The following is a 21,509-nucleotide window of genomic DNA, read 5'->3' as shown; positions in this document are numbered from 1 at the left end:
CCAAATATAATGGGTTCCAGGAGGGAGGCAGCTCAGCAGGTTTGAATGTAGGAAGATTTATGGGTTGAGGATTCAATTTGGGGGTTATAGAAGAGGGGATGTGCCTTTCATTTGGGTGCTTGGAGGGAGTAATATGGAGGAGATCTGGGGTTCCATCTTGGTCTGGGGTTTTGGTTTCAGAGAGAGGGACCATAAATTGTGTTTGGGGGTCCAGGGAGGAAGGTTGATGATTAGAGGCTGTGATTGGCACTTCTGAGGCTCCAGGGTTGGGATACTCGGTGAAGCCCGTTGTGACACCCTCCAACCCACCCACCCCTGGCATCCTCAGAAATACGACCAGGAGCTGTACCGCATGGCCATGCCTTGTCTGTGTGCCATCGCGGGGGCCCTGCCTCCTGACTACGTGGATGCCTCGTACTCATCCAAGGCAGAGAAAAAGGCCACGGTGGACGCTGAAGGCAACTTTGATCCCCGGCCTGTGGAGACCCTCAAGTGAGACCTGGGGTGGAACTCAGGGGCTGGGGGAGAGGAAGGTTTCCTCTCCATGCCCAACATCTGCCAATCCCTTCCCCTCCACAGTGTGATCATCCCCGAGAAGCTCGACTCCTTCATTAACAAGTTTGCAGAGTACACACATGAGAAGTGGGCCTTTGACAAGGTCGGCACCAGGGTCCCCCAGTCCCAGAAGTGTCCCTCCTTCAAGACCCCAGCTTTTCCCCAGGCCCAGGTCTTCCCTGAGGCCCCAGGTTTCCCTGAGACCTCCGGCCTTCCCTAAGGACCCTCACTCTCTCAGGGATCCCCAGATTTCCATGGAGCCCTCAGTGCCTCCAGGGTCCCCGCTGGGTGCCCTACATGGCTGCTACCCCTCATCCTGCCTTCACCTGTCCTCCGCCTCCACTTCTAGATCCAGAACAACTGGTCCTATGGGGAGAACGTGGACGAGGAGCTGAAGACCAACCCCATGCTGAGGCCCTACAAGACTTTTTCAGAGAAGGTGACCAAGCCTTGGGGCCCCGTGTTGGGGATCAAAATGAAACCCCAAACCTGGGGTAGGGAGGAAATGAGGAAGCCTCACGGGTTTGCATCTAGATAGATCTGTGATTAGGGTTCCCATCATGGACTTTGCCTCCCTCAAGTTGGGTTGCCTCCCCCAAGGGCCCCAGATTCCTAATGTCCCTCTTCTAGAAAGGGTCAGAGGCTGAGTTTGATTCCTTGACTCTGAGTCGCTTCACTGGGACTCATGTGTAAAACGAGAGGATGGGCGTGTTTAGGATGCTCTGTTACAGACTGGTAAGAACCTGGGTTCCAGGGTGGCCTAGGCCACTGAGCACTTCATAGCCACCCGGTGGGGACTTCCCACTCTGGAGGCCAAGGAGTCTGGGCTGCGGTCTCCTTCCCCTATCCTCTTCCACGTCCCCTCCACCAACTCTGTCCCTCCTGTCCACTCCAGGACAAAGAGATTTACCGCTGGCCCATCAAAGAGTCCTTGAAGGCCATGATCGCCTGGGAATGGACCATAGAGAAGGCGAGGGAGGGTGAAGAGGAGAAGACCGAGAAGAAGAAAACACGGAAGATATCTCAAACTGCCCAGGTGAGGTCATGAGGGAGTGGCCAGGGTCTCAGTAAGGGGCCTGTGGGACCAGACAGGGGCTGGGATTGTGAGGGGAGGGGGCCCTAAGGAGGGGGATGGAATCAGGAGAAGGGGCAAGGCCAGAAGAAGGGACGGAAGTCCAGGAAGTCCAAGAAGTCGGGGACAGGAGAGTCATGGGTCTAAAGACTCACAAGGCAGAGGAGAGGAGGGGGTGGTTCAGAGACAGGGTCTTAAGGAGCGGGTGCAGAGGAGGTGTCTGGGGCCCCAGGCAGGGGCTGGGTGGGGCTTCCTGCTTGCTCATCCAGCCCCCGTCTCCCCCTGCCCTCTCAGACCTATGACCCCCGAGAAGGCTACAACCCCCAGCCCCCCGACCTCAGCGGAGTGACCCTGTCCCGCGAGCTGCAGGTGAGACCTCTGACCCTGCATTTGGGGGTTCCCAGGGGCATCTGCTGGGGAAGGGCATTCTCTGAATCTGTCCTGGATTGTCTGCGTCCCCCGCAGGCCATGGCAGAACAACTAGCAGAAAACTACCACAACACGTGGGGGCGGAAGAAGAAGCAAGAGCTGGAGGCCAAGGGTGAGTGGCCCGGCTCCCCACACGGCCCCCCTCTCCGCAGTCCCCGGTCAGAGGCTCCGGAGTCTGAGGGCCTGGGTCAGACCGTGCCTTCCCCGAGCTACTGAACAGCTGCCTCCGCCCCTGGGTTTCTGGCCTGGAGACTGGAAATGGCGACAGCGGTTTCCACCACAGGCTTGTGGTGAGGCGAGCCTCTGGGAGCGGGGTTTCCGTTACGATGTCCGTCTTGATGACCAGAATCCTGCGACCTCAGCTCAAGAACCACTTCAGGGAGCGGCCTGGGTCCCCCCCAGCCCCTAGTTTCTGGTCTTTGCCTCCCCAGGCGGTGGGTCCCATCCCCTGCTGGTGCCCTACGACACTCTCACGGCCAAGGAGAAAGCACGAGATCGGGAGAAGGCCCAGGAGCTGCTGAAGTTCCTGCAGATGAATGGCTACGCGGTCACCAGGCAAGCTCAGGGGCGGGGCCACCAGGGAGGCGGCGGCGGGTGGGCGGGGCCCGAGTGCGGGGCGGGGCCGCACCTTGCCAGGCCTGGGGGCGGGGCCTGGAAATGGAGGCGGGCCCTGAGAGAAGCTGAGGACCTGGGATGAGGAAGGACCTGCTGCAGCAGAAATGCACCCAGGCCCTGCTTCTGGGCCGACCTCTCTGCTTGTCCACCCAGAGGCCTTAAGGACATGGAGCTGGACACATCTTCCATCGAGAAGCGGTTTGCGTTTGGCTTCCTGCAGCAGTTGCTGCGCTGGATGGACATTTCCCAGGAGTTCATCGCCCACCTGGGTAGGAAGAATGCCCTTCCTGTTTTCTGCCTCCCTAGCAATGACGCGCCTGGGGAGCCAGCCCCGGATCTCTCCTTCCGCCCCTCATCTAATTATCTGCTAGGCCAGACACTGTTCTGGATGTCGGAGATACATTGACCAAGACAAAGATCCAGCCCATCTGCCACTGTGTTCCTGTGTGTTTACACCATGACTATTAATAACATTTAATATGTTAGTGTTTGGGGGAGAATAAATCAATAGAGCAGGGTGAAGAGGATTGGGAGTGTGCAGCCCATAGTTATTATTATTATTATTTTGTAGTTGTAGATGGACAGCATGCCTTTATTCTATTTGTTTATTTTTATGTGGTGCCAAGGATCAAACCCAGTGCCTCACGAATGCCAGGCAAGCGCTCTGCCACTGAGCTACAGCCCCAGCCGAAGCCCATTGTAATTTTAAATAGAATATTCAAGGGAGACTTGGATAAGAGTGTGACATGGGCTGCCTGTGGCTCAGTGGTAGAGTGCTTGCCTGGCATGTGCAAAGGCCCTGGGTTCCATCCCCAGCAGCACTGGGAAAAAAAGTGAAATCTGAGTCACAACCTAAAGGAGATTCCTGGAGAGCCATTTGGATATCTGGAGACATCTGTTCCTGCCAGGCAAAGGAGTAGCAAGTTCAGAGTCCTGGAAGGTCCCTAGTATGGGATGCCATGAAGCAGAGTGATTGAGGGGGACAGTGAGAGGACATGATGTTAGAGAGGTGACAAGACAGATCACGTAGAGCTTTGCAGGCCATGGTGAGAACTTTGTCTTTTACCCTGAGTGAGATGGAGCCACAGGAGGCCTCTGAACAGAGAAGGGACCTGAGTCAGGTGTTCAGGTCCTCTTGACTTGACTGGGAACAGAGAGGGCGAACCTGAACAGATTCTGGATTTATCTTGAAGGCTGAGGCTGCTGGGCTTGGGTGTTTCTTGGACATCGCCAACAGTCACAGCTAGGGCCCCCACAGTCTCTTTCAGTTTTCCCCAGAGACCCTCCAGCCCCCAAACCCCCACATTCCTGATGGTGAGAGGCAGATCAGGATTCAGTCCCACAAATCTCTCCCCAAGGCCCACATGCTGAGCCTCCTTGCCGCACACCTCTTGCCAATTCCCTGCCCTCTCTGAACCTCAGTTTCCTCGTCTGTGATATGGGGTACTGTTCACATAACTGCCATGCTTCTGTCACTTACTGGCTGGGTGACCCAGGGTGAATTGTTTCACCCGAGTTTTCTCATCTGTAAATGGAGGAGAGGGACCAACTACACAGACCAAGTTGGGAAGAGATTCTAAAGGATGACATTTCTCCAAGTGCCAGGGACATGTCAAATGTTTAATAATTGGAGCCAGTATTATTATTTTAATAGCTTAATTATTCCTATTACCATTTTTGTTTGAAATGCTCTTTATTTAAAAATTATTCTAATGTATTTATATCAACTTCTGGTCTCATTTGTTTCATTCATTAATTCTAAATTGACTCCGTGGTAGACACTGAAGTTCAGAAATAAGAAAGGCTTGTGATGAGTGAGGAGAGGAATGGTCTATGACTTCACCTACCTTCCTTCCGGTTTGTTCTCCTCCCCATTTTCAGTTTCAGGAAGGGTTTGATCAAGGGATAGGGGAGATCAGACAAAAGAAGGGGAGAGAGGTTTATCTGACAGCCAACAGAAGTGACTTCATACCAAGAATTTATCTCCCATCATTTCCTAGCCCTGCCCCCAGAGTCTCTCCCATCAGGTCACACTGGATTCCCCAGCCTTGACCCCTCTGTGACCCCATTTGTCCTTCCCGACAGAGGCCGTGGTCAGCAGTGGACGAGTGGAAAAATCCCCACATGAACAGGAGATCAAATTCTTTGCCAAGGTGAGAGGTGGGCTGGGAAAGGCAGACGGGGCCAGGAGCTGTGGGCCTCCCCCTCCTCACCACCCGTCTTCCTTCCCCACTGCAGATCCTGCTCCCCTTGATCAATCAGTACTTCAACAACCACTGCCTCTATTTCTTGTCCACACCGGCCAAAGTGCTGGGCAGTGGTGGCCACGCCTCCAATAAAGAGAAGGAAATGATCACCAGGTGGGCTGCCTGCGACCTCTGACCCCTGACCTCACAGGGTTATAGTCCTGGACCCCTGACTTCCTGTGCTTGGTCTTTGGGGGCTCTGTCCTGGGTACTGGGCACTGGTCACTCTTCTTGCAGAGGTGATAGATGGGCTGGGGTGACAAGTTGTCCCTGTTTGCGGGACTGTAGGGTCTCCCAGGATGTCAGGTAAACTGGGACAAACCGGTCACCCTGTTAGGAAGGCAGACACCCGCTGTGGCTCCCCAGGCCAGTCACCCCCTGGGATTGTCACACCTGCTGGTTGGATCCCCTTCCTGAAGTCCTCCTGCTCGGGCTGCCTGCCGCCCTCCCCTGTCCTCTCTGTCCCTCTCCTTTCCCTGTGCCCCCGCCGCCCTGTCTCCATGGTTTCACTCTCTGTTCCCCTGTCCTGTCCCTTCCTTCAGCCTCTTCTGCAAACTCGCGGCCCTTGTCCGCCACCGCGTCTCTCTCTTTGGTAAGTGGCCCTCCCCTGAGCGTCCCGCCAGCCCGGGGAGGAAGGAGTTCCCGGGTTTGGCCTTCGTTTGAGGAGTTCCTTGTGTCCTTCTCCTGGACCTGGATGTGGACTGGGTGGTCCTAGGGACAGGGCAGTGACTGAGACAGGGGGCCGCTGTCCCCTGGCCCTTCGTTCCCCTCAGCCACCTTCCCCTCCCAGGGACGGACGCCCCCGCCGTGGTCAACTGTCTTCACATCCTGGCCCGCTCCCTGGATGCCAGGTAGGGTGCGGGGTGGCACCCACTGCCATCTGCGCCAGCCCCTGCCCTTCACACCCTCCACATGGAGGCTTCTTCTTAGAGCCGGGTCCCCGCTTCCCCCCTAGGACGGTGATGAAGTCAGGCCCCGAGATCGTGAAGGCCGGCCTCCGCTCCTTCTTCGAGAGCGCCTCGGAGGACATCGAGAAGATGGTGGAGAACCTGCGGCTGGGCAAGGTGTCGCAGGCGCGCACGCAGGTCAAGGGCGTGGGCCAGAACCTCACCTACACCACGGTGGCCCTGCTGCCCGTGCTCACCACCCTCTTCCAGCACATCGCCCAGCACCAGTTCGGAGACGATGTCATCCGTAAGAGCCCCGGCTTCTGGGGCGGGCGGGGGTCCATCACAGGTGGTGGCCAGAGTCCCCAGCTCATGGTCGTTGAGTCCGTTAGGATGTGCATTAGCCACTCTGACCCAAGACCCCAAGTCACTAGAACCTGGAAAATCTAGAAATTTCTTTCTCATCTAACGGCGACTTGTCAGTGGGTCACAGGGTCAGAAATCCAGGCCCCTTCCCTCTCACGGCTCTGCCTTCTGTGAAATGTTGCCGCTCCAAGGTGGCCCGCCATCACGTCCCTCTAGGCAGCGGGAGAGGAAGTAGATGTGGAGCCTGTGCCCGGGGAGGCTGTCGGGGAAGGCCCCGCTGCTGGGAGCCCAGCTTCCAACCAGCTTCTCCTGAGCCGCATCCCCAGCCCCGCTTCGGTTCTTTTAAAGGAACAACCTAGAAGCAGCCCTGTCGCTTCTGCTTATGTCAGACTAGTCAGAACGCGGCACACAGCCACCTGTCACCCCCGAGGAGACTGGGAAAGAGGCCTTTGTTCCTGGAGGTCAGGTGTTGAGCTCAACATGGGGGGTCTCTGTGAGAAAGAAGGTGGGGGCAGGGCTGGGAGTCTGAGAGCCACGTCTTCCATGTTTGTCTGGCCATGGGACACACGTGGGGGTGACATAGTCGAGACTGTGCTGTGTGGGACACAGAACGTGCGACATGCAGTGTGGTGTCACTGAGACATAGGGAGGCCAGGTGGCCTGACATGACACTCTGTGGGCAGGGATTCAAAAGAGCCTTTTAAGATGTGGCTGGGAGCAGGGTGGCACCAGGGGGATGGCAGGAGGGGCAGGGGAGAGACACTCGGAGGTGGGGAAGACAGGCTAGGGAAGGGAGGTGTCCAGAATGAGACCTGGGACTGGGGACCTGGGACAGTGGCTCCTCTATAGAGATGGGAAGATGTGGCCAGTTTGGGGAGATGCTGGAGTTGGTTTGGGACACAGGGTTATGAAGGGCCTCGGGGACACTAAGGGAGGGCTGTCCAGTTAAGGAGCATAGGGCCAGTGGGCTCTGGGGACCAAGGGATAGTGAGCCCTGTGCTCACTGTTTATTTGAAATTACAGTCGGTTGCTAAACAGGCTGGTGGCACGTGCCTGTAATCCCAGCCACTCGGGAGTCTGATGTGGGAGGATCACAGGCTTGAGGCCAGCCTCAGCAATTTAGAGAGACCCTGTCTCAAAATTTTTAAATATTTTTATAAATGGCTGAGAATGGAGCTCAGTGGTAAAGCACCCTTGGACTTGATCCTTAGTGTGTGTCTGCCTGTCTGTCTCTCTCTCTCTCTCTCTTTCTTTCACACACACACACACACACACCTATTGAAAAATGGAAGAAAGGTAGCACTTGGATGGCGTTCTTCCCCAGGTCCAGCTTTTTATTTGAAACTTTTAAAAAATACAAAAAGTCAAAAAGAAGAGTTTTCACCTCTGTGTCACCTTTCACTGCACTGGTGAAAGTATCCACAAAATCTTTGAAGTTCTGAATGTAAGTCGCACCTCATGTCTGAATGCTGAGGCTGCGCGTCCCGGAACCAGACCTTCCACCGTGACCCCAGCATCCCCATCACCAACCTGATCACGTGAAAGACCCCTGTCACCCACACAATGTCTTCGACTTATTTTTGTTTGTTTGTTTGAGACAGAGCCTCCATGTGTTGCCCAAGCTGGTCTCCGTTTCCTGGGTCCCAGTGTTCCTCCTATCTCAGCCTCCCAAGTAGCTGGGAGCCACCACATCTGGCTTGTCTTTGTTTTTTTTATTTTAAAAAGTCAGATTAAAAAAAAATATTCATAAAAGTCAATATTGAGAGTCAGGGGAGTATGCAGCATTTAAAGGATTATGAAGTAAAACCTCCTGTGTATTTTAGGAGATTCAAGGGACTTGAAAATAAAGAGGAGACTGAAAACAACACTATGAAAGGAAATGCTCAATATTTCAAGTGTTTTTAAGTTGATGTGCTGTAAGAAAAAAGGTCATTACTAACTATAAGAGTGAGCTGTAACTAATTAAATATATATATATATATATATATATATATATATATATATATATATATATTAGTTGTAGTTGGACACAATACCTTTATTTTATTTATTTACATTTTTTAAAGAGAGAGAATTTTTTAATATTTATTTTTTAGTTTTTGGTGGACACAACATCTTTATTTTTTTAATTTTTTTTTAATGTGGTGCTGAGGATCGAACCCAGCACCCTGTGCACGCCAGGCGAGCATGCTACCACTTGAGCCACATCCCCAGCCCCTATTTATTTACTTTTATGTGGTGCTGAGGATCAAACCCAGGGCTTCGCACTTGCTAGGCAAGCGCTCTGCCACTGAGCCACAACCCCAGCTCCGAGCTGTAATTAATTTTAAATACATATCTGATTTCAAAAATTTTTAAATGTAAATAATTTGCCTGTGGCATTTACGACATCCAGTATATATGGAGGAAGAAAGCAAAAGAGAGAGAAAGAGGGGAAATATGCGAATATCAGATTGAATCATATGTATGTGAATTCTTTCATGCATTTGATACTTTTTCTAAACAATAGATAACGAATAATTTGTGTTTTGTGTTATTACACTTTCTACCACTAGTATTCCTTCCATTAATAGCGCTATTTTTGCCATTTATATTGATATGAATATATTGTATTAAATAGTATCTCCCACTTTTAAAAAAGTCAGAATCCTGTCAAGTTTGGTTATATTGCTGTAGCCTTTTTTTTTAAAAAAAAAAAAAAAAGATCTTTTTTGATATGGACACAATATCTTTATTTATTTTCATGTTGTGCTGAGGATTGAACCCAGTGCCTCACATGTGCAAAGCAAGAGCTCTGCCACTGAGCTACAACCCCAGCCCCCCCTTTTTTTTAACTAAGTTGCTGAACCCACAATCCTCCTGCCTCAGCCTCCTGAGCCACTGGGATTACAGGCGTGCTCCACCACACCTGGCCTCTGTAGCCTCTTTTTAAATCTAGGACAGCCCCTCTTCCTTTGACCTCATGACATTTGTGAAGTCAGTGAGGGTCTTCAGTTGGCCTTCTGGGAGGTAGGTGGACAACCCGAAATTGTAGCCAGGCTTCATGCGTATTTGCATTTTTCTGAAGGAGGTGCTTTCATCAGAAATCCAAGGAAAAACCAGTTAGCCTTTACTGAGGGTCTACTACATGTCCTGTTCTAATTATTTGTCAAGAATTAATTCATTTGGCTTGGTGCGGTGGTGCATGCTTGTAATCCCAGCAACTTGGGAGGCTGAGGCAGGAGGATGGTGAGTTCAAAGCCAACCTCAGCAATTTAGGGAGGCCCTAAGCAGCTCAGCAAGACCCTCTCTCTAAATAAAATATTAAAAGGGTTGGGGATGTGACTCAGTGGAAGAATACCCCTGAGTTCAATCCCCCACACCAAAAAAAAAAAAAAAAAGAATTAATTCATTTGGTCTCACAGCCACCCCATGGCGAAAGTGCTAGAGAAGGTAATTATCCCCACTTTACAGATACAGAAATGAGCCGAGAGTTGGTCCTTGCTCATGTCCCAAGAGCAGGCTGCCACTATGGCCCCTGCTCTTCCCCACCGCTTGATCTCCCTGGTATGGCGCACACCCCAGACCTAGCCCCCTCTCTCCCTCAGTGGACGACGTCCAGGTCTCTTGCTACCGAACGCTGTGCAGTATCTACTCTCTGGGAACCACCAGGAACCCCTATGTGGAAAAGTAAGAAAAAAAGTGACACAGTTTGGGGCTGGGGTGGGCACTGTGGGGCTGGAGGGGAAGGGAGGCAGCCCGGGAGACAATGGGGGTTTAAGCAAAAAGGGAGAGGGGCTGGGGCTGGGGCTCAGTGGCAGAGCGCTTGCCTAGCGTGTGTGAGACACTGGGTTCGATGCTCAGCACTGCATATAAATAAATAAAATCAAGGTCCATTGACAACTAGAAATATATTTTTTAAAAAAAGAGAAATGTTCAAAATCTTCAACAAGTAGTCAGTATCCATGCCAGCTGCAGTTCCCCAAGGTGGCCACTTGAGGGCGCTCAGGAGAATGCCAGCTATGGAGGCTGCGGAGTAGGCACTGGCAGGGCAGGGTGCCTGGGTGCTTCCTGCTGGGGATCAAGCTTGCTCTGGGGAACCCGGGGAAACTGGAGCAGCACACAGGAGCCACAGCATGCTGAGGGCCAGTGGGGGGGGGGACCGTTTCAACCAGAACAGAAGTCCCTCCTAGGGACACTGGTGCTGGAGAATGCTGGTGGCTTGTGGGAGGGGAGCTTCTGTGCTGGATGGCTTGGGACCCAGGACCCCGAGGAGGCACTTGGGAACTACACACAGCCCTCTCTTCCAGGCTGCGGCCAGCCCTCGGGGAGTGCCTGGCCCGCCTGGCAGCGGCCATGCCCGTGGCGTTCCTGGAGCCTCAGCTGAACGAGTACAACGCCTGCTCTGTCTACACCACCAAGTCTCCCCGGGAGCGGGCCAGTGAGTCGCGTGGGGTCAGAGCAGCGGTGGGAGTTGCGTCCTACCCAGCACGGGGCTCAGGGAAAGCCCCCTTGGGAATAGATGCCTCCCAAATCTGGGCTGTGAGGGGCTAAGCATTCCTCAGGGTGGGGGTCTCCATCGTGGGGCCCTGGCTTGTGCTGCAGGCCTGTTCCCAGGCTGTTACAGGGGGAGCATTAGGAGGCCAAAGAGGGAATTTGGAGCCATGGGGTTTATTTTAGAAGTGGTAAAATATGAGGTCAATGGGACTTTCCAAAGCTCACTTTGGGTGAGGGGCACGTGGGTGTGAGAGCATTAGGGAAAGCATGGGTTCATTCATCCAATATTTACTCATTTAACAAATTAAATATTTGTGGGGAGCACCCACGAGGGAGGAGGCACTGTCCTAGGCACCTGAAATTCTCATGAATATCCTGAGAATCATTGTCAACAACCTGGGCATTGATGAGGCCTCGTGGATGAAGCAGCTTGCTGGTGGGTGGGGGCACGAGCCTAAGTTCTGTATACCTCCTGAGGTCTCAATCTAGAGGTTGGACTGAGGTATGGGTCTCAGGAATAGAAGTTCCAGACAGGAAACTTGTTCCTTGAGTCACTATTCTAATCCTAATACCATGTCTCGCCCATGGCAGCCAAAAAAGTGAGCCACGGACCATGTGTTTCAGGGGACAGAATGGGGGTGGGATTTAGGAGACAGGGTTGGAGGGATCAGCTGGGTGAGATGGTCCTCGCCTGTAACCTCAGCCACTCCGGAGGCTGAAGCAGGGGGACCAAGGGTGTGAGGCCAACCTAGACAACTTAGTGAGACTCTGTCTCAGAATTTTAAAAGGGGGCTGGGGATGCAGCTCAGTAGTAGACATTTGCCTACAGACACAGAGACACGGGCCCTGTTTTGATCCTAAAAAGCACCACAAAAAAAAAAAAAAAGTGGGGCTAACCTGGGCTGGAAGGGAGTTGTCTTGGAGTCTGCTACCCAGCAGGAGTGCAGTGTGGGAGATATTAGAAGTGAAGGTTTCTAGAATTTGGGTGCAATTTCAGGGAATGGACCAGTTTGGGAGTGTGTTTTCGGGCCACTGAGTGTCAAGGTCAGGGTGTGAGAGGTGGTGGGTTGGAGGGTGGGATCAGAGGAATGGAGACTGGGAGACTGGTGCAGGTGGGTGGCAGTTCAGTGGTAGCTGATGTGTTTTAGGGAGGTCGGACACTGAGGTCCGGGGTGATGTGTTGGCATGCCCTGACCTCTCTCTGTACCCCAGTCCTGGGGCTCCCCAACAGTGTGGAGGAGATGTGTCCTGATATCCCGGTGCTGGAACGGCTTATGGCAGAAATCGGGGGGCTGGCTGAGTCCGGGGCCCGCTACACAGAGATGCCACACGTCATTGAAGTCACGCTGCCCATGCTGTGCAGCTACCTGCCTCGCTGGTGGGAACGCGGCCCTGAGGCGCCCCCTCCTGCGCTGCCCGCCGGCGCCCCCCCACCCTGTACAGCTGTCACCTCTGACCACCTCAACTCCCTGTTGGGGAATATCCTGAGAATCATCGTCAACAACCTGGGCATTGACGAGGCCTCGTGGATGAAGCGGCTCGCTGGTGGGTGGGGGCACGATGCCTCTGGGGGAGGCCAGCGTGCTGGGGTCCCTGGACCAGATAGTCTGAGAGGGAGATCTGGGGACCCGTGGCCTTGGAGGAGTTGGGAGGAGTCAGAGTGTAGGTTTTCCCGGGTCAAAGGCCAGGGGTCAGAAACGGGTTCACAGGGTTCACAGGGTCTGGGATGGATGACTGGGTCCCTGGATCCCTCCCATTGGATTCTGAATTTCTGGAGCTTTGGAGGAGGATAGGTGAGGTTAGGAGCTGAGTCAGAAGTTCTTTATACCGAGGATCAGACGACTAGATCAGGTGTTGGGGTCCCTAATATGAACAGTTAGGGTTCTAGGTCAGAGGTCCAGAGATCGGTCTTTAAATTGTTGGGATTCCTGGGTCAGAAATTCCCTGTAGAAGTTCTGTGTTAGGAATTGGGTTTTAGATTGGAGTCAAACTGGGGATTGGGGGTGGATTGGAGGTCAGGATCAGAGATCAGGGTCTCTGTAAGAAGAACATGGTGTGGGCCAGGTCAGAGGTGGGAGTCACGCTGGTTAAGGGTAAGACATCAGGTTAGGATTCAGTTTGGGGGGTTCAGAGGTCAGAGACTCTGTCAGGCTCGGGTCACAGGACAGGGACTGGGTCATAGGTTCAGTTCAGGGATCCTGGTTAGGATTAGCATTCTGGGCTATGACAGAGGTCAGGGGTGAGATGGGGAATGGGATCAGAAAATCCTGGGGTACAAAGCCCGGCTCAGGTTTGGGTCAAATGATAGTCACTGGGACGATGTATAGATCAGCAGTCACGGGCTGAGAATGGAGGTGAGGGGTGTGTCGGAGGTCAGAGGTCGGGTGCGAGTGACCCCTGGCCCCTGCAGTGTTCGCGCAGCCCATCGTGAGCCGCGCCAGGCCCGAACTCCTGCGCTCGCACTTCATCCCCACCATCGGGCGACTGCGCAAGCGCGCGGGGAAGGTGGTGGCGGAGGAGGAGCAGCTGCGCCTGGAGGCCAAGGCTGAAGCCGAGGAGGGCGAGCTCCTGGTGCGCGACGAGTTCTCGGTGCTCTGCCGGGACCTCTACGCCCTCTACCCGCTGCTCATCCGCTATGTGGACAATAACAGGTCAGCGGGTCGCTTCCCTGACCCCACTGGGCCCTCCCTTCCCGACCTGCTCCAAGCTCCTCCAGTCCCCACAGGCCACACTCACCCCTCCCTCTACCTAGGGTGATTAACCCTCTGACCCAGGGTTAGCGAATACGGTTCAACTTCAAGTTGAAAAAGATTCCAATGTTGCATCAAGGGCTTTGTGATTGACTAGTCCTGTCTGCCACGGGAGCAGAAATGGGGAGTAGTGGTGTGTGCGCAGCATAAGTGCCAGGAATTGATTAAACTTGAACTGTTATCAATTGCTGCTTAACTTTTACTAGCAAAATATGCTGAAATAAACAGCAGCTTACCCTGGCCTGTTCTTAGGAATAGAGAGCTTCTAGAAACCTTCAGTTATAGACATGCTATTGTGTCTGAGGAACAGCACCACTTCCCTACAGCTCTATAAGCTTGGTTCTAGTTTGCTTCTCCCTTTATGTCTAAGGCGAAAAAGAGAAGGCTTGGCGCCCACACCCTGCCTCCAGAAGACTTGATAGGCATGGGTCCTTCCAATCTAAGAAAAAGGCTTTGGCAGCTCATTTCTACCCTCCCCAACACTTTTATTTTTGGGGGGAGGGGTACTGAGATTGAACCCAGGGGCACTTTACCAGTGAGCTACATCCTCAGCCCTTTATTATTTTTTATTTTGAGACAGCGTCTCACTAAATTACTTAAGGCCTGTCTAAGTTGCAGAGGCTGACCTCCAGCTTTGGATCCAACTACACCTCCTAAATTGCTGGGATTATAGGCCTGCACCACCCACTGCATTCAGCTTTTTTTTTTAACATAGGAATATATCATAAAAGAATATCTAGTAGTCCCCCATTTAGTTACTTGCAGTCAGAAAATATTAAATGAAAAATTCCAGAATTTTAAAAAAACTCCTAAATTTTAAATTGCACACTCTTCTGAGTAGTAAGAAGAAATCTCTATTGTCCCACTCCATCCTGCCCAGGACATGAATCATTCCTTTGTCCAGTGTATCCATGTTGTATATGCTACCCACCATTAGTAACTCAGTAGCCATCTTGCTTATCAGATTGACAGTCATGGAATAAACACAGTATATAAGAGAGTTTGGGTTATTATTCATGGTTTCAGGCATCCACTGGGAGTTGGGTAGCATTCTCTGCAGATAGATATAGTTTGATTTTTTTTAAACTGATCTCCTATAGTTGGAGATTTAGATTGTTTCTGATTTCTCTGTTACTAACAGCGTCACAATCTAGCATGTTCTCTGTTACTAACATCCTCTTTGTGCTCATGAGTGGGCACTGCTGTATGGTAGGGTGCTAGGAATGGCAGTGAACGTTCAAAGGATATGAACAGTGTTCGGTTCATACAATGACAATGGAAGTGGATGGGTCTCACAAACCAGCTCCAGTATAAGAAGCCAGAAAGAAAAAAGAGAGAGAGAAGATAGCCAGGTGCAGAGGCATACACCTGTAATCCTAGCAGCTCAGCAGGCTAAGGCAGGAGGATCGCAAGTTCAAAGCCAGCCTCAGCAACTTAACGAAGCACTAAGCAACTCAGCGAGACCCTGTCTCTAAATAAATTCAAAAAAAGGACTGAAGATGTGGATCAGTTAAGAACCCCTGAGTTCAATCCCTGGTACCAAACAATCAAAAAACAACATATAGCCTATTTATAGTCTATAGTCTATTTATATGATGTTCAAAAATAGACAAATATAATGTGTGTTCTGGATGGCAGATGAGGTCTCCCTTTTAGGAGAAAGAAAGGGACATGACAGAGAGGGAGTGTGAAGATACTCTGGGACTAGAAATGTCCTATCCTTTGTCTAAGTGGTGGATGGTGTTTTCCGTTGTGACAGCTGGCCAGGTGGATACTTATTTACATGTGTGCTGTATATCAGTGAAGAGGTTAGAGAAAGAGAAAGAATTAGAAAAGGAATAGTCACTGAAAATTTGAAAAGTCCATCTGAATGGCCAGATTCCCCTGGTAAACTCCTGGCTTGGCATTGATGTCCCCTGGTCCCTGAGCCCTCCTGAGTGCTCTCTAGGTGGTCCCCTTCCCTGGAGATCCTGACCCCCACTTCACCTGCCGCTTCCCCTGACCCCAGGGCGCACTGGCTGACGGAGCCGAATCCCAACGCAGAGGAGCTGTTCAGGATGGTGGGCGAGATCTTCATCTACTGGTCCAAATCCCACGTGAGTCCCCGGCCATGCCACTGTCCTCAGAGAAGCTGCTGTCCACAGGTGCCCTTCCCCCCACACACACCCTCTCTGACCCACATCATTGCCTCCCCCACCAGAACTTTAAGCGCGAGGAGCAGAACTTTGTGGTTCAGAATGAGATCAACAACATGTCCTTTCTGACTGCTGACAACAAGAGCAAGATGGCCAAGGTGAGGGCCCTGCTGCGGGGACCAGTGGGGGGAGGAGTGGGGGAGGGGCGGGAGGTGGTGGCGGCCCTCAGGGCTCCTGCCTGACCCTCCTCACCATCCTGACCTGGTCAGAGAGCAGTTCTTAGGGCAGCTCCTCTTGTCCCATCTCCCCTCCCCTCCCCCTCTTCCCTGTCCTCTTCCTCATCTCCCTCCTCCCCTCTCCTTCCTGATCACCATCGTCCTCCTCCTCTCCCCATTTCCCGCCCCCCTTCCTTCTTCCCCCACCACCCTTCTCAGGATGATGCTCTCCTCAGGGTCATTAAAGAGCAGCCCCCTCCACCCAGGGTCTGGAGATGCCTAGCTAAGGGATGGGTGGCAGGGTGGGCAGAGGAGCTGGGGACTGCCACTTTGGAGTTGGGCTGGGGGTCCTCTGTGGACAGGGGTAACCCTTCTTGTGTCTGTCTGCACCCCGGTGAAGCAGGCGGGAGACGAACAGGTCAGCCCCACATCTGGAACCTTCCGCATGGCTCTTGGCTAAGACCTCCCTCCCCCAACCCCAACCCCAACCTCTCCAGAACCCCTGCCCCTGTTCCTACCCTCTCAGCCCCCAGTCCCCATCCTCCCCTTCCTCCTCCCCAACCCCCCATTCCCTTCCCAATCCTCAGCTTTTGGCAAATTTGTTGGAAAAAGTTATTTTTTTTTGTTTTTGTTTTTGTTACCAAAAAAAACAAAAACAAAAAAAACCCCCAAACTTCAGCTTTCCCCAAAGCATCGTGGGCTGAGGTCAAGGGGAACGGGGCTGGAGAGGCGCATGGTGGGCGAGGCAGCACTCTGTGCGGTGGTGTAAGGCTTGGGCTCTGGACTCAGACAGACTTGGGTTAGACTCCTGTGTTGGTAGTTAGTTGTGTGACTTTGGCCAAGTGTTATCTCTCAAGCCTCTGGTGGCATCCAGCCAGTGGCCGCCAGCGTCTGGGCTCTGCGAGGCCTCGGCGAAATGCATGTGTGCCCTTCAGCAGTGCCTGGCACTTGGGTCATGCTCAGTGTTGCCAGCCGGCGTGGATGTGGCTCTGGCCGCAGCTTGTCCCTGGAGCTTCTCACTGGCATGACGGGAGTGGCCCTGGCCAGGGTCTGCATCCAAGGCTCCAGAACACGGCTGTGGGACTCTGTGTCCCGTGTTTCTGCTTCCAGATCCCTCAGGATCTCTCTTGCGCCTTCTGTCCCTCATCTCCTTGTTTGTTCCAGTCTCTCTGTGTCTCTTTTTCTTTCAACTTTTCTCGTCTCTTGGGACTCTGGGTGGTCTGCTTCTTTATTTCATTCTCAGGAACTCCATCTTGGAATTTGAAGCGTGGGGCTGGGCATGTGGCTGGGAGAGGGGGTTGTACTGGGACATCTTAGAGGATTCTTGGGGAGGAACACAAGAAGTTGGGGAAAGCCCAGGATCTGGGACAGTCTGGAAGGGCTGGGATTAGAAGTTGGGAATGTGGAATGGGGGCTTGGGTCTGAGAGAGTCTGTGCTCATGGCTAGAAGTGGGAGGTGCAAGATCAGCAGGGTCAGGGTAGAAATGAGGTGGGCTTTGAAGTTGGGGAGGGGCGCCTGGCATCAAGGGTGGGGACTGGAGTGTGGACACTGAATACAGTTGGGGCTGGAGCAAGGGGCTGGGCTGGGACTGAGCCCTGTGTCCCCACAGTCGGGTGGTTCCGATCAGGAACGCACCAAGAAGAAGCGCCGGGGGGACCGGTACTCTGTGCAGACGTCGCTGATCGTGGCCACGCTCAAGAAGATGCTGCCCATCGGCCTGAACATGTGTGCTCCCACTGACCAGGACCTCATGGTGCTAGCCAAAGCCCGCTATGCTCTGGTGCTTATCTAGCAGCCCCCAGCACCCATGGGACCCGGGAACCCTAGTGAACTCCCAGGGCCCTATGGAACCCCTCAGGACCCCACTAAGCCCTCCTCCAGGACTCAGAATACTCACTGAGCCCTCTGGGATGCCCCAGGCTCTCCCCCAGGGTGCTGAGGACCCTACTCGAGATATTGCCAAGGCTCCACATACTTAAGGACCCTAATTAGGAAGCTCTAAAGACCCTCGGGACTCTAATGAGCTCTTACGAACACTACCAGAACCTTGCCAAGTCTGCTGAGACCCTGGGTATCCCCTGAGACGCCATAAGCCTCTCTGAGACTACTCTGAGCCCTCTCCAAGACTACCATGGACACCCACCCCCAATGCTTTGGAACCCATTGAACTTCTCATGCCCCCTGCCCTCTCCTGTACCTCTCAGGAGTGGACCTGTGGGTTCCCACCATGCCCTCCAGCGCACTTCCTCTTGCCTTCAGGCCCCTGCCGACCCCTCCACTTAGACTCTGTTGAAACCCAAACTGAGCCCCCAAGGACTCTCAGGGGCCCAGTGAACTCCTGTGATCCTACTTAGCCCCTCTTCCCCAGGACCACCGCAAACCTCTGCAGACTCCAGTCTCCTAGGCATCAAGAGACCCAGCCCCCAGGTCCTTAAGCCTTCCAGGACCCCAGGGAGGCCTCACTCACCCCTTGTATGGGACAGCAAGGACAGTCCCCCTCAGGTTCTTCTCAGCTTCAGGAACCCTAAGGACGCCTCCTAGGATTCCTGTTACCTTCTCCAGAATTCGCTAAGCCCCTGGCAATTTACTGGCTCCCATCCTGCGGCCTGAAAACCACTGACTTCGCCCCTAGTATCACAAGGACCTCTTTCCTGGGCCTCCCAAATCCCCTTCCCTCAGGACTTCGAGCTTCTTCTAGGACCCAGTGAGTCCTGCCAGGACTGCAGAGTCCTCTAGGGCCCTGTGGTCGCTCCCACTGGTCCTCAGGACTCCCTTCTTGGGACCAGAAGTAACCCCTACCCTGCTGAACCCTCCTTTAGACCCTGTTTAACCAGTGACTTAAGTGACCTGCTTCGTCCCCTATGACCTCTGCTGACCTTGCCAATTCCCTTCAAAGCCCTCCTCACCTTTTCTGATCTTCAAAAACTGCCCATCCCACCCCAGCCCTCCTCTTCCAGCCCCCAGCCCCTCTTTGGCCTGATTTGACCTTTGATGATATTCTCTTGTCACTCTTTCCCTCCTCTCAGACTTTCCGCGAGGACCCTCTCATTCTGACTGTCCCTTCAAGGTGTCCCTATGACCCCCTTGTCCTTCTAGGACACACCACTGCCCACTGCCCTCCTGGGGGTCCTCTCAGTTTCTCCCAGGGTCCTCCCCATACAAACCTCTCGCCAGTCCCGGGGCAGCGGGCCTAGAAGAGGGAGGGTAGGAGCGCTGGCCTCCGAGTGACCCAGCGGGCCTTGTCTTCCCAGAAAGACACAGATGAGGAGGTCCGAGAGTTCCTGCAAAACAACCTCAACCTTCAGGGAAAGGTAAGCCTCTCATCGGCCACCAAGAGGTTCCGTCATACGACAACTGCAATAATAGCCAAAGTTTGAGCGCCTACTGTGTACCAGGCACCGCAGGACCTTAACAGGCTCTCACCCAATGGAAGGTTGGCCTTCTGGAGAGGAGACCAGGCAGCCTGGAGGCTGACCCTGCGGGGAGCGCCCTCAGAGAAGCTGGGCTGAGCAAGGAGTGAGCGGGCATGGGAGCTGCCCTCACGCCGGACATCCTTGCTCCCCGCAGGTCGAAGGCTCCCCGTCTCTGCGCTGGCAGATGGCCCTGTACCGGGGCCTCCCGGGCCGCGAGGAGGAAGCCGACGACCCGGAGAAAATCGTGCGCAGAGTGCAGGAGGTGTCTGCGGTGCTCTACCACCTGGACCAGGTGGGTGGGGCGCGAGGGCGACTGCTGAGTGGCCAGACGGTAGTCTGTGGGCGGGGCCTAGGGCTGGCCTTCAGTCTGTGGGCGGGGCCTGCGGCAGTCTGTGGCTGTGGGCGGGGGCCCGGAGCCTGGAGTGGGAGGCGGGGCTTAGAATGGAAACTTGGATCTACTGGGGGGAGCTGGGGCTGCATCCCGCATCTGGGAGCCAGACGGAGGGCCTCCAGGAGACGTCACCCCAAGGATGAAAGTTTAGGCCCGGAGGCAGAGCCAGAACCTTAACTCCGGGTGAAACCAAGATGGTCCCTCAGCGGTGCATGCCACCTGCACGAGGACAGTTTCTCCTAGGGCTGGGGGAGGGAATCTGGCCAGGGGCTCGGTCCGGGGACATGACAAACTGCCCCCCTCCGCAGATTGAGCACCCCTACAAGTCCAAGAAGGCCGTGTGGCACAAGCTGTTATCCAAGCAGCGAAGGAGGGCCGTTGTGGCCTGCTTCCGCATGACGCCCCTGTATAACCTGCCCACGTAAGGACCCCCGGTGGGCGGGGAACGCGCCAGGGCAGCACAGGGGCTGAGGGGTCTGGCGGGCAGAGTGCCAATCCCGCGGAGTCTTGGGCATGGTGGGGGTGGCAGGTGCATGGCCGTTCAGGGGCTGAGGCTGGAGGAAGGCAGGTCTCGGTGAGCGCAGACGTCTGCCCTGCAGGCACCGGGCATGTAACATGTTCCTGGAGAGCTACAAGGCCGCCTGGATCCTGACTGAGGACCACAGCTTTGAGGACCGCATGATAGATGACCTTTCAGTGAGCTGGGGCCTGGGGGCTGCGGGAGCAGGGTTGGATAAGTCCAGGGGAACCCTCCCCACTGAGGGGGAAAAATGGGAGCTCCTGGCTTGGGTAGAAACAGAGTGTAGGATTGAAGAGAAGTGGGGGGGAAGCTCCAGAGCAGCAGGGCTATGGGGGAGACTGGAGGGGACTCCAGAAACCCCTCCCCCAAACCCAAAACCAAGCCCTCTCCCTCCCCCAGAGAGCTGAGCAAGAGGAGGAGGAGGAGGAAGTGGAGGAGAAGAAGCCAGATCCCCTGCACCAGCTGGTCCTGCACTTCAGTCGCACTGCCCTGACTGAAAAGAGGTGGGGACCCTGCCCAGCTTCAGAAATGGCCTCCACCTGGGAGTGTGGCCTGAGCTCCTCTCTCACGGGGCCTGCCAAAATAGAGTGACCACAAGCGTACATCCTATGGTCACAAGATGGCTGCTGCACTTTCAGGAATCATAGCCACATGCCATGTCCTATGAAAGAGACCTGGAGTCTGACCTTTTATGTCACTTTGCTAGGCAGGGCCACCCTGTACCACTGTGCAAGCTGGACATGTCCCAAGATTGTCTCATCTGACAGTTCACATCCCAGACGATGTGGGTTTAATAGACTTTCCTAGAAGAAAAATGTCGTGTTTGAACTAAATCAGGATGTTTTGAAAAAAAAAATGACAACTTTCCAATTATATTAAATAATTAATTCTCACAGGGATCCACAGGAAGTGGGGGCTTTTTCTAATTCACTTGAAGCTTTCATTCATATGAGCTAATGAGTCTCAGGAATAAATGGTAGCAAGGCTGCTACTGATAATGACGATAATAACAGTAACCGGAGGCGACATTTATGAAGTGCTTATTATGTGTCGGGCATCCTGCTAAGCACTTGCCGTGTGTGTGTGTGTGTGCGCGCGCGCGTGCACGTGCACTCACTTAATCTTCAAACTCTGAGGTAGACATACTAACTCCTTTTTGTGGATGGGGAAATGGAGGCACAGGGATTTATTTTTCTCATACAATACAAGGTCAGAAGCAGCAGGACAGTCAGGAGCTGGAAAATGGCACAGTGACACTAACAAGGACCCAGGTTCTTCCTCACTTCTTGCTCTGCCATTCTTAACTTGTGTCTTATGGTCACAAAATAGATGCTCCAGCTCCATGCATCCCAACCACATGCCAGGTAGAAAGAAAGGGAAAGGCTTTTTTCCTTTAAGCAAGACTTCAGGTCTTTTTATCCAGCAACGGAAGCTCTCT

At 53.6% G+C, this 21,509-nt stretch overlaps 1 protein-coding gene across 2 annotated transcripts in view; it reads left to right on the top strand.

The window, feature by feature from the left end:
• Positions 1–21,509, top strand: part of Ryr1 (ryanodine receptor 1) — a 111,602-nt gene that overhangs the window by 51,304 nt on the left and 38,789 nt on the right. For both annotated transcript variants that reach the window (XM_026412131.2, XM_026412129.2), the window contains exons 51-75: positions 329–492; positions 580–658; positions 905–994; positions 1,451–1,591; positions 1,922–1,996; positions 2,093–2,168; positions 2,488–2,611; positions 2,825–2,940; positions 4,757–4,824; positions 4,910–5,031; positions 5,460–5,509; positions 5,708–5,768; positions 5,873–6,111; positions 9,758–9,839; positions 10,460–10,590; positions 11,859–12,191; positions 13,057–13,297; positions 15,405–15,492; positions 15,597–15,689; positions 17,357–17,527; positions 18,999–19,058; positions 19,315–19,452; positions 19,860–19,972; positions 20,151–20,247; positions 20,471–20,574. In XM_026412131.2, coding sequence (XP_026267916.2) covers positions 329–492; positions 580–658; positions 905–994; positions 1,451–1,591; positions 1,922–1,996; positions 2,093–2,168; positions 2,488–2,611; positions 2,825–2,940; positions 4,757–4,824; positions 4,910–5,031; positions 5,460–5,509; positions 5,708–5,768; positions 5,873–6,111; positions 9,758–9,839; positions 10,460–10,590; positions 11,859–12,191; positions 13,057–13,297; positions 15,405–15,492; positions 15,597–15,689; positions 17,357–17,527; positions 18,999–19,058; positions 19,315–19,452; positions 19,860–19,972; positions 20,151–20,247; positions 20,471–20,574 — 3,056 coding nt within the window. The remainder of the gene's footprint in view (positions 1–328; positions 493–579; positions 659–904; positions 995–1,450; positions 1,592–1,921; positions 1,997–2,092; positions 2,169–2,487; positions 2,612–2,824; positions 2,941–4,756; positions 4,825–4,909; positions 5,032–5,459; positions 5,510–5,707; positions 5,769–5,872; positions 6,112–9,757; positions 9,840–10,459; positions 10,591–11,858; positions 12,192–13,056; positions 13,298–15,404; positions 15,493–15,596; positions 15,690–17,356; positions 17,528–18,998; positions 19,059–19,314; positions 19,453–19,859; positions 19,973–20,150; positions 20,248–20,470; positions 20,575–21,509) is intronic.

This window comes from Urocitellus parryii, chromosome 15, assembly GCF_045843805.1.
Source record: "Urocitellus parryii isolate mUroPar1 chromosome 15, mUroPar1.hap1, whole genome shotgun sequence".
Lineage (NCBI taxonomy): Eukaryota > Metazoa > Chordata > Mammalia > Rodentia > Sciuridae > Urocitellus > Urocitellus parryii.
The sequence above is the reverse complement of the archived record's forward strand: the minus strand, read 5'-3'. Positions and strand labels throughout refer to the sequence as shown.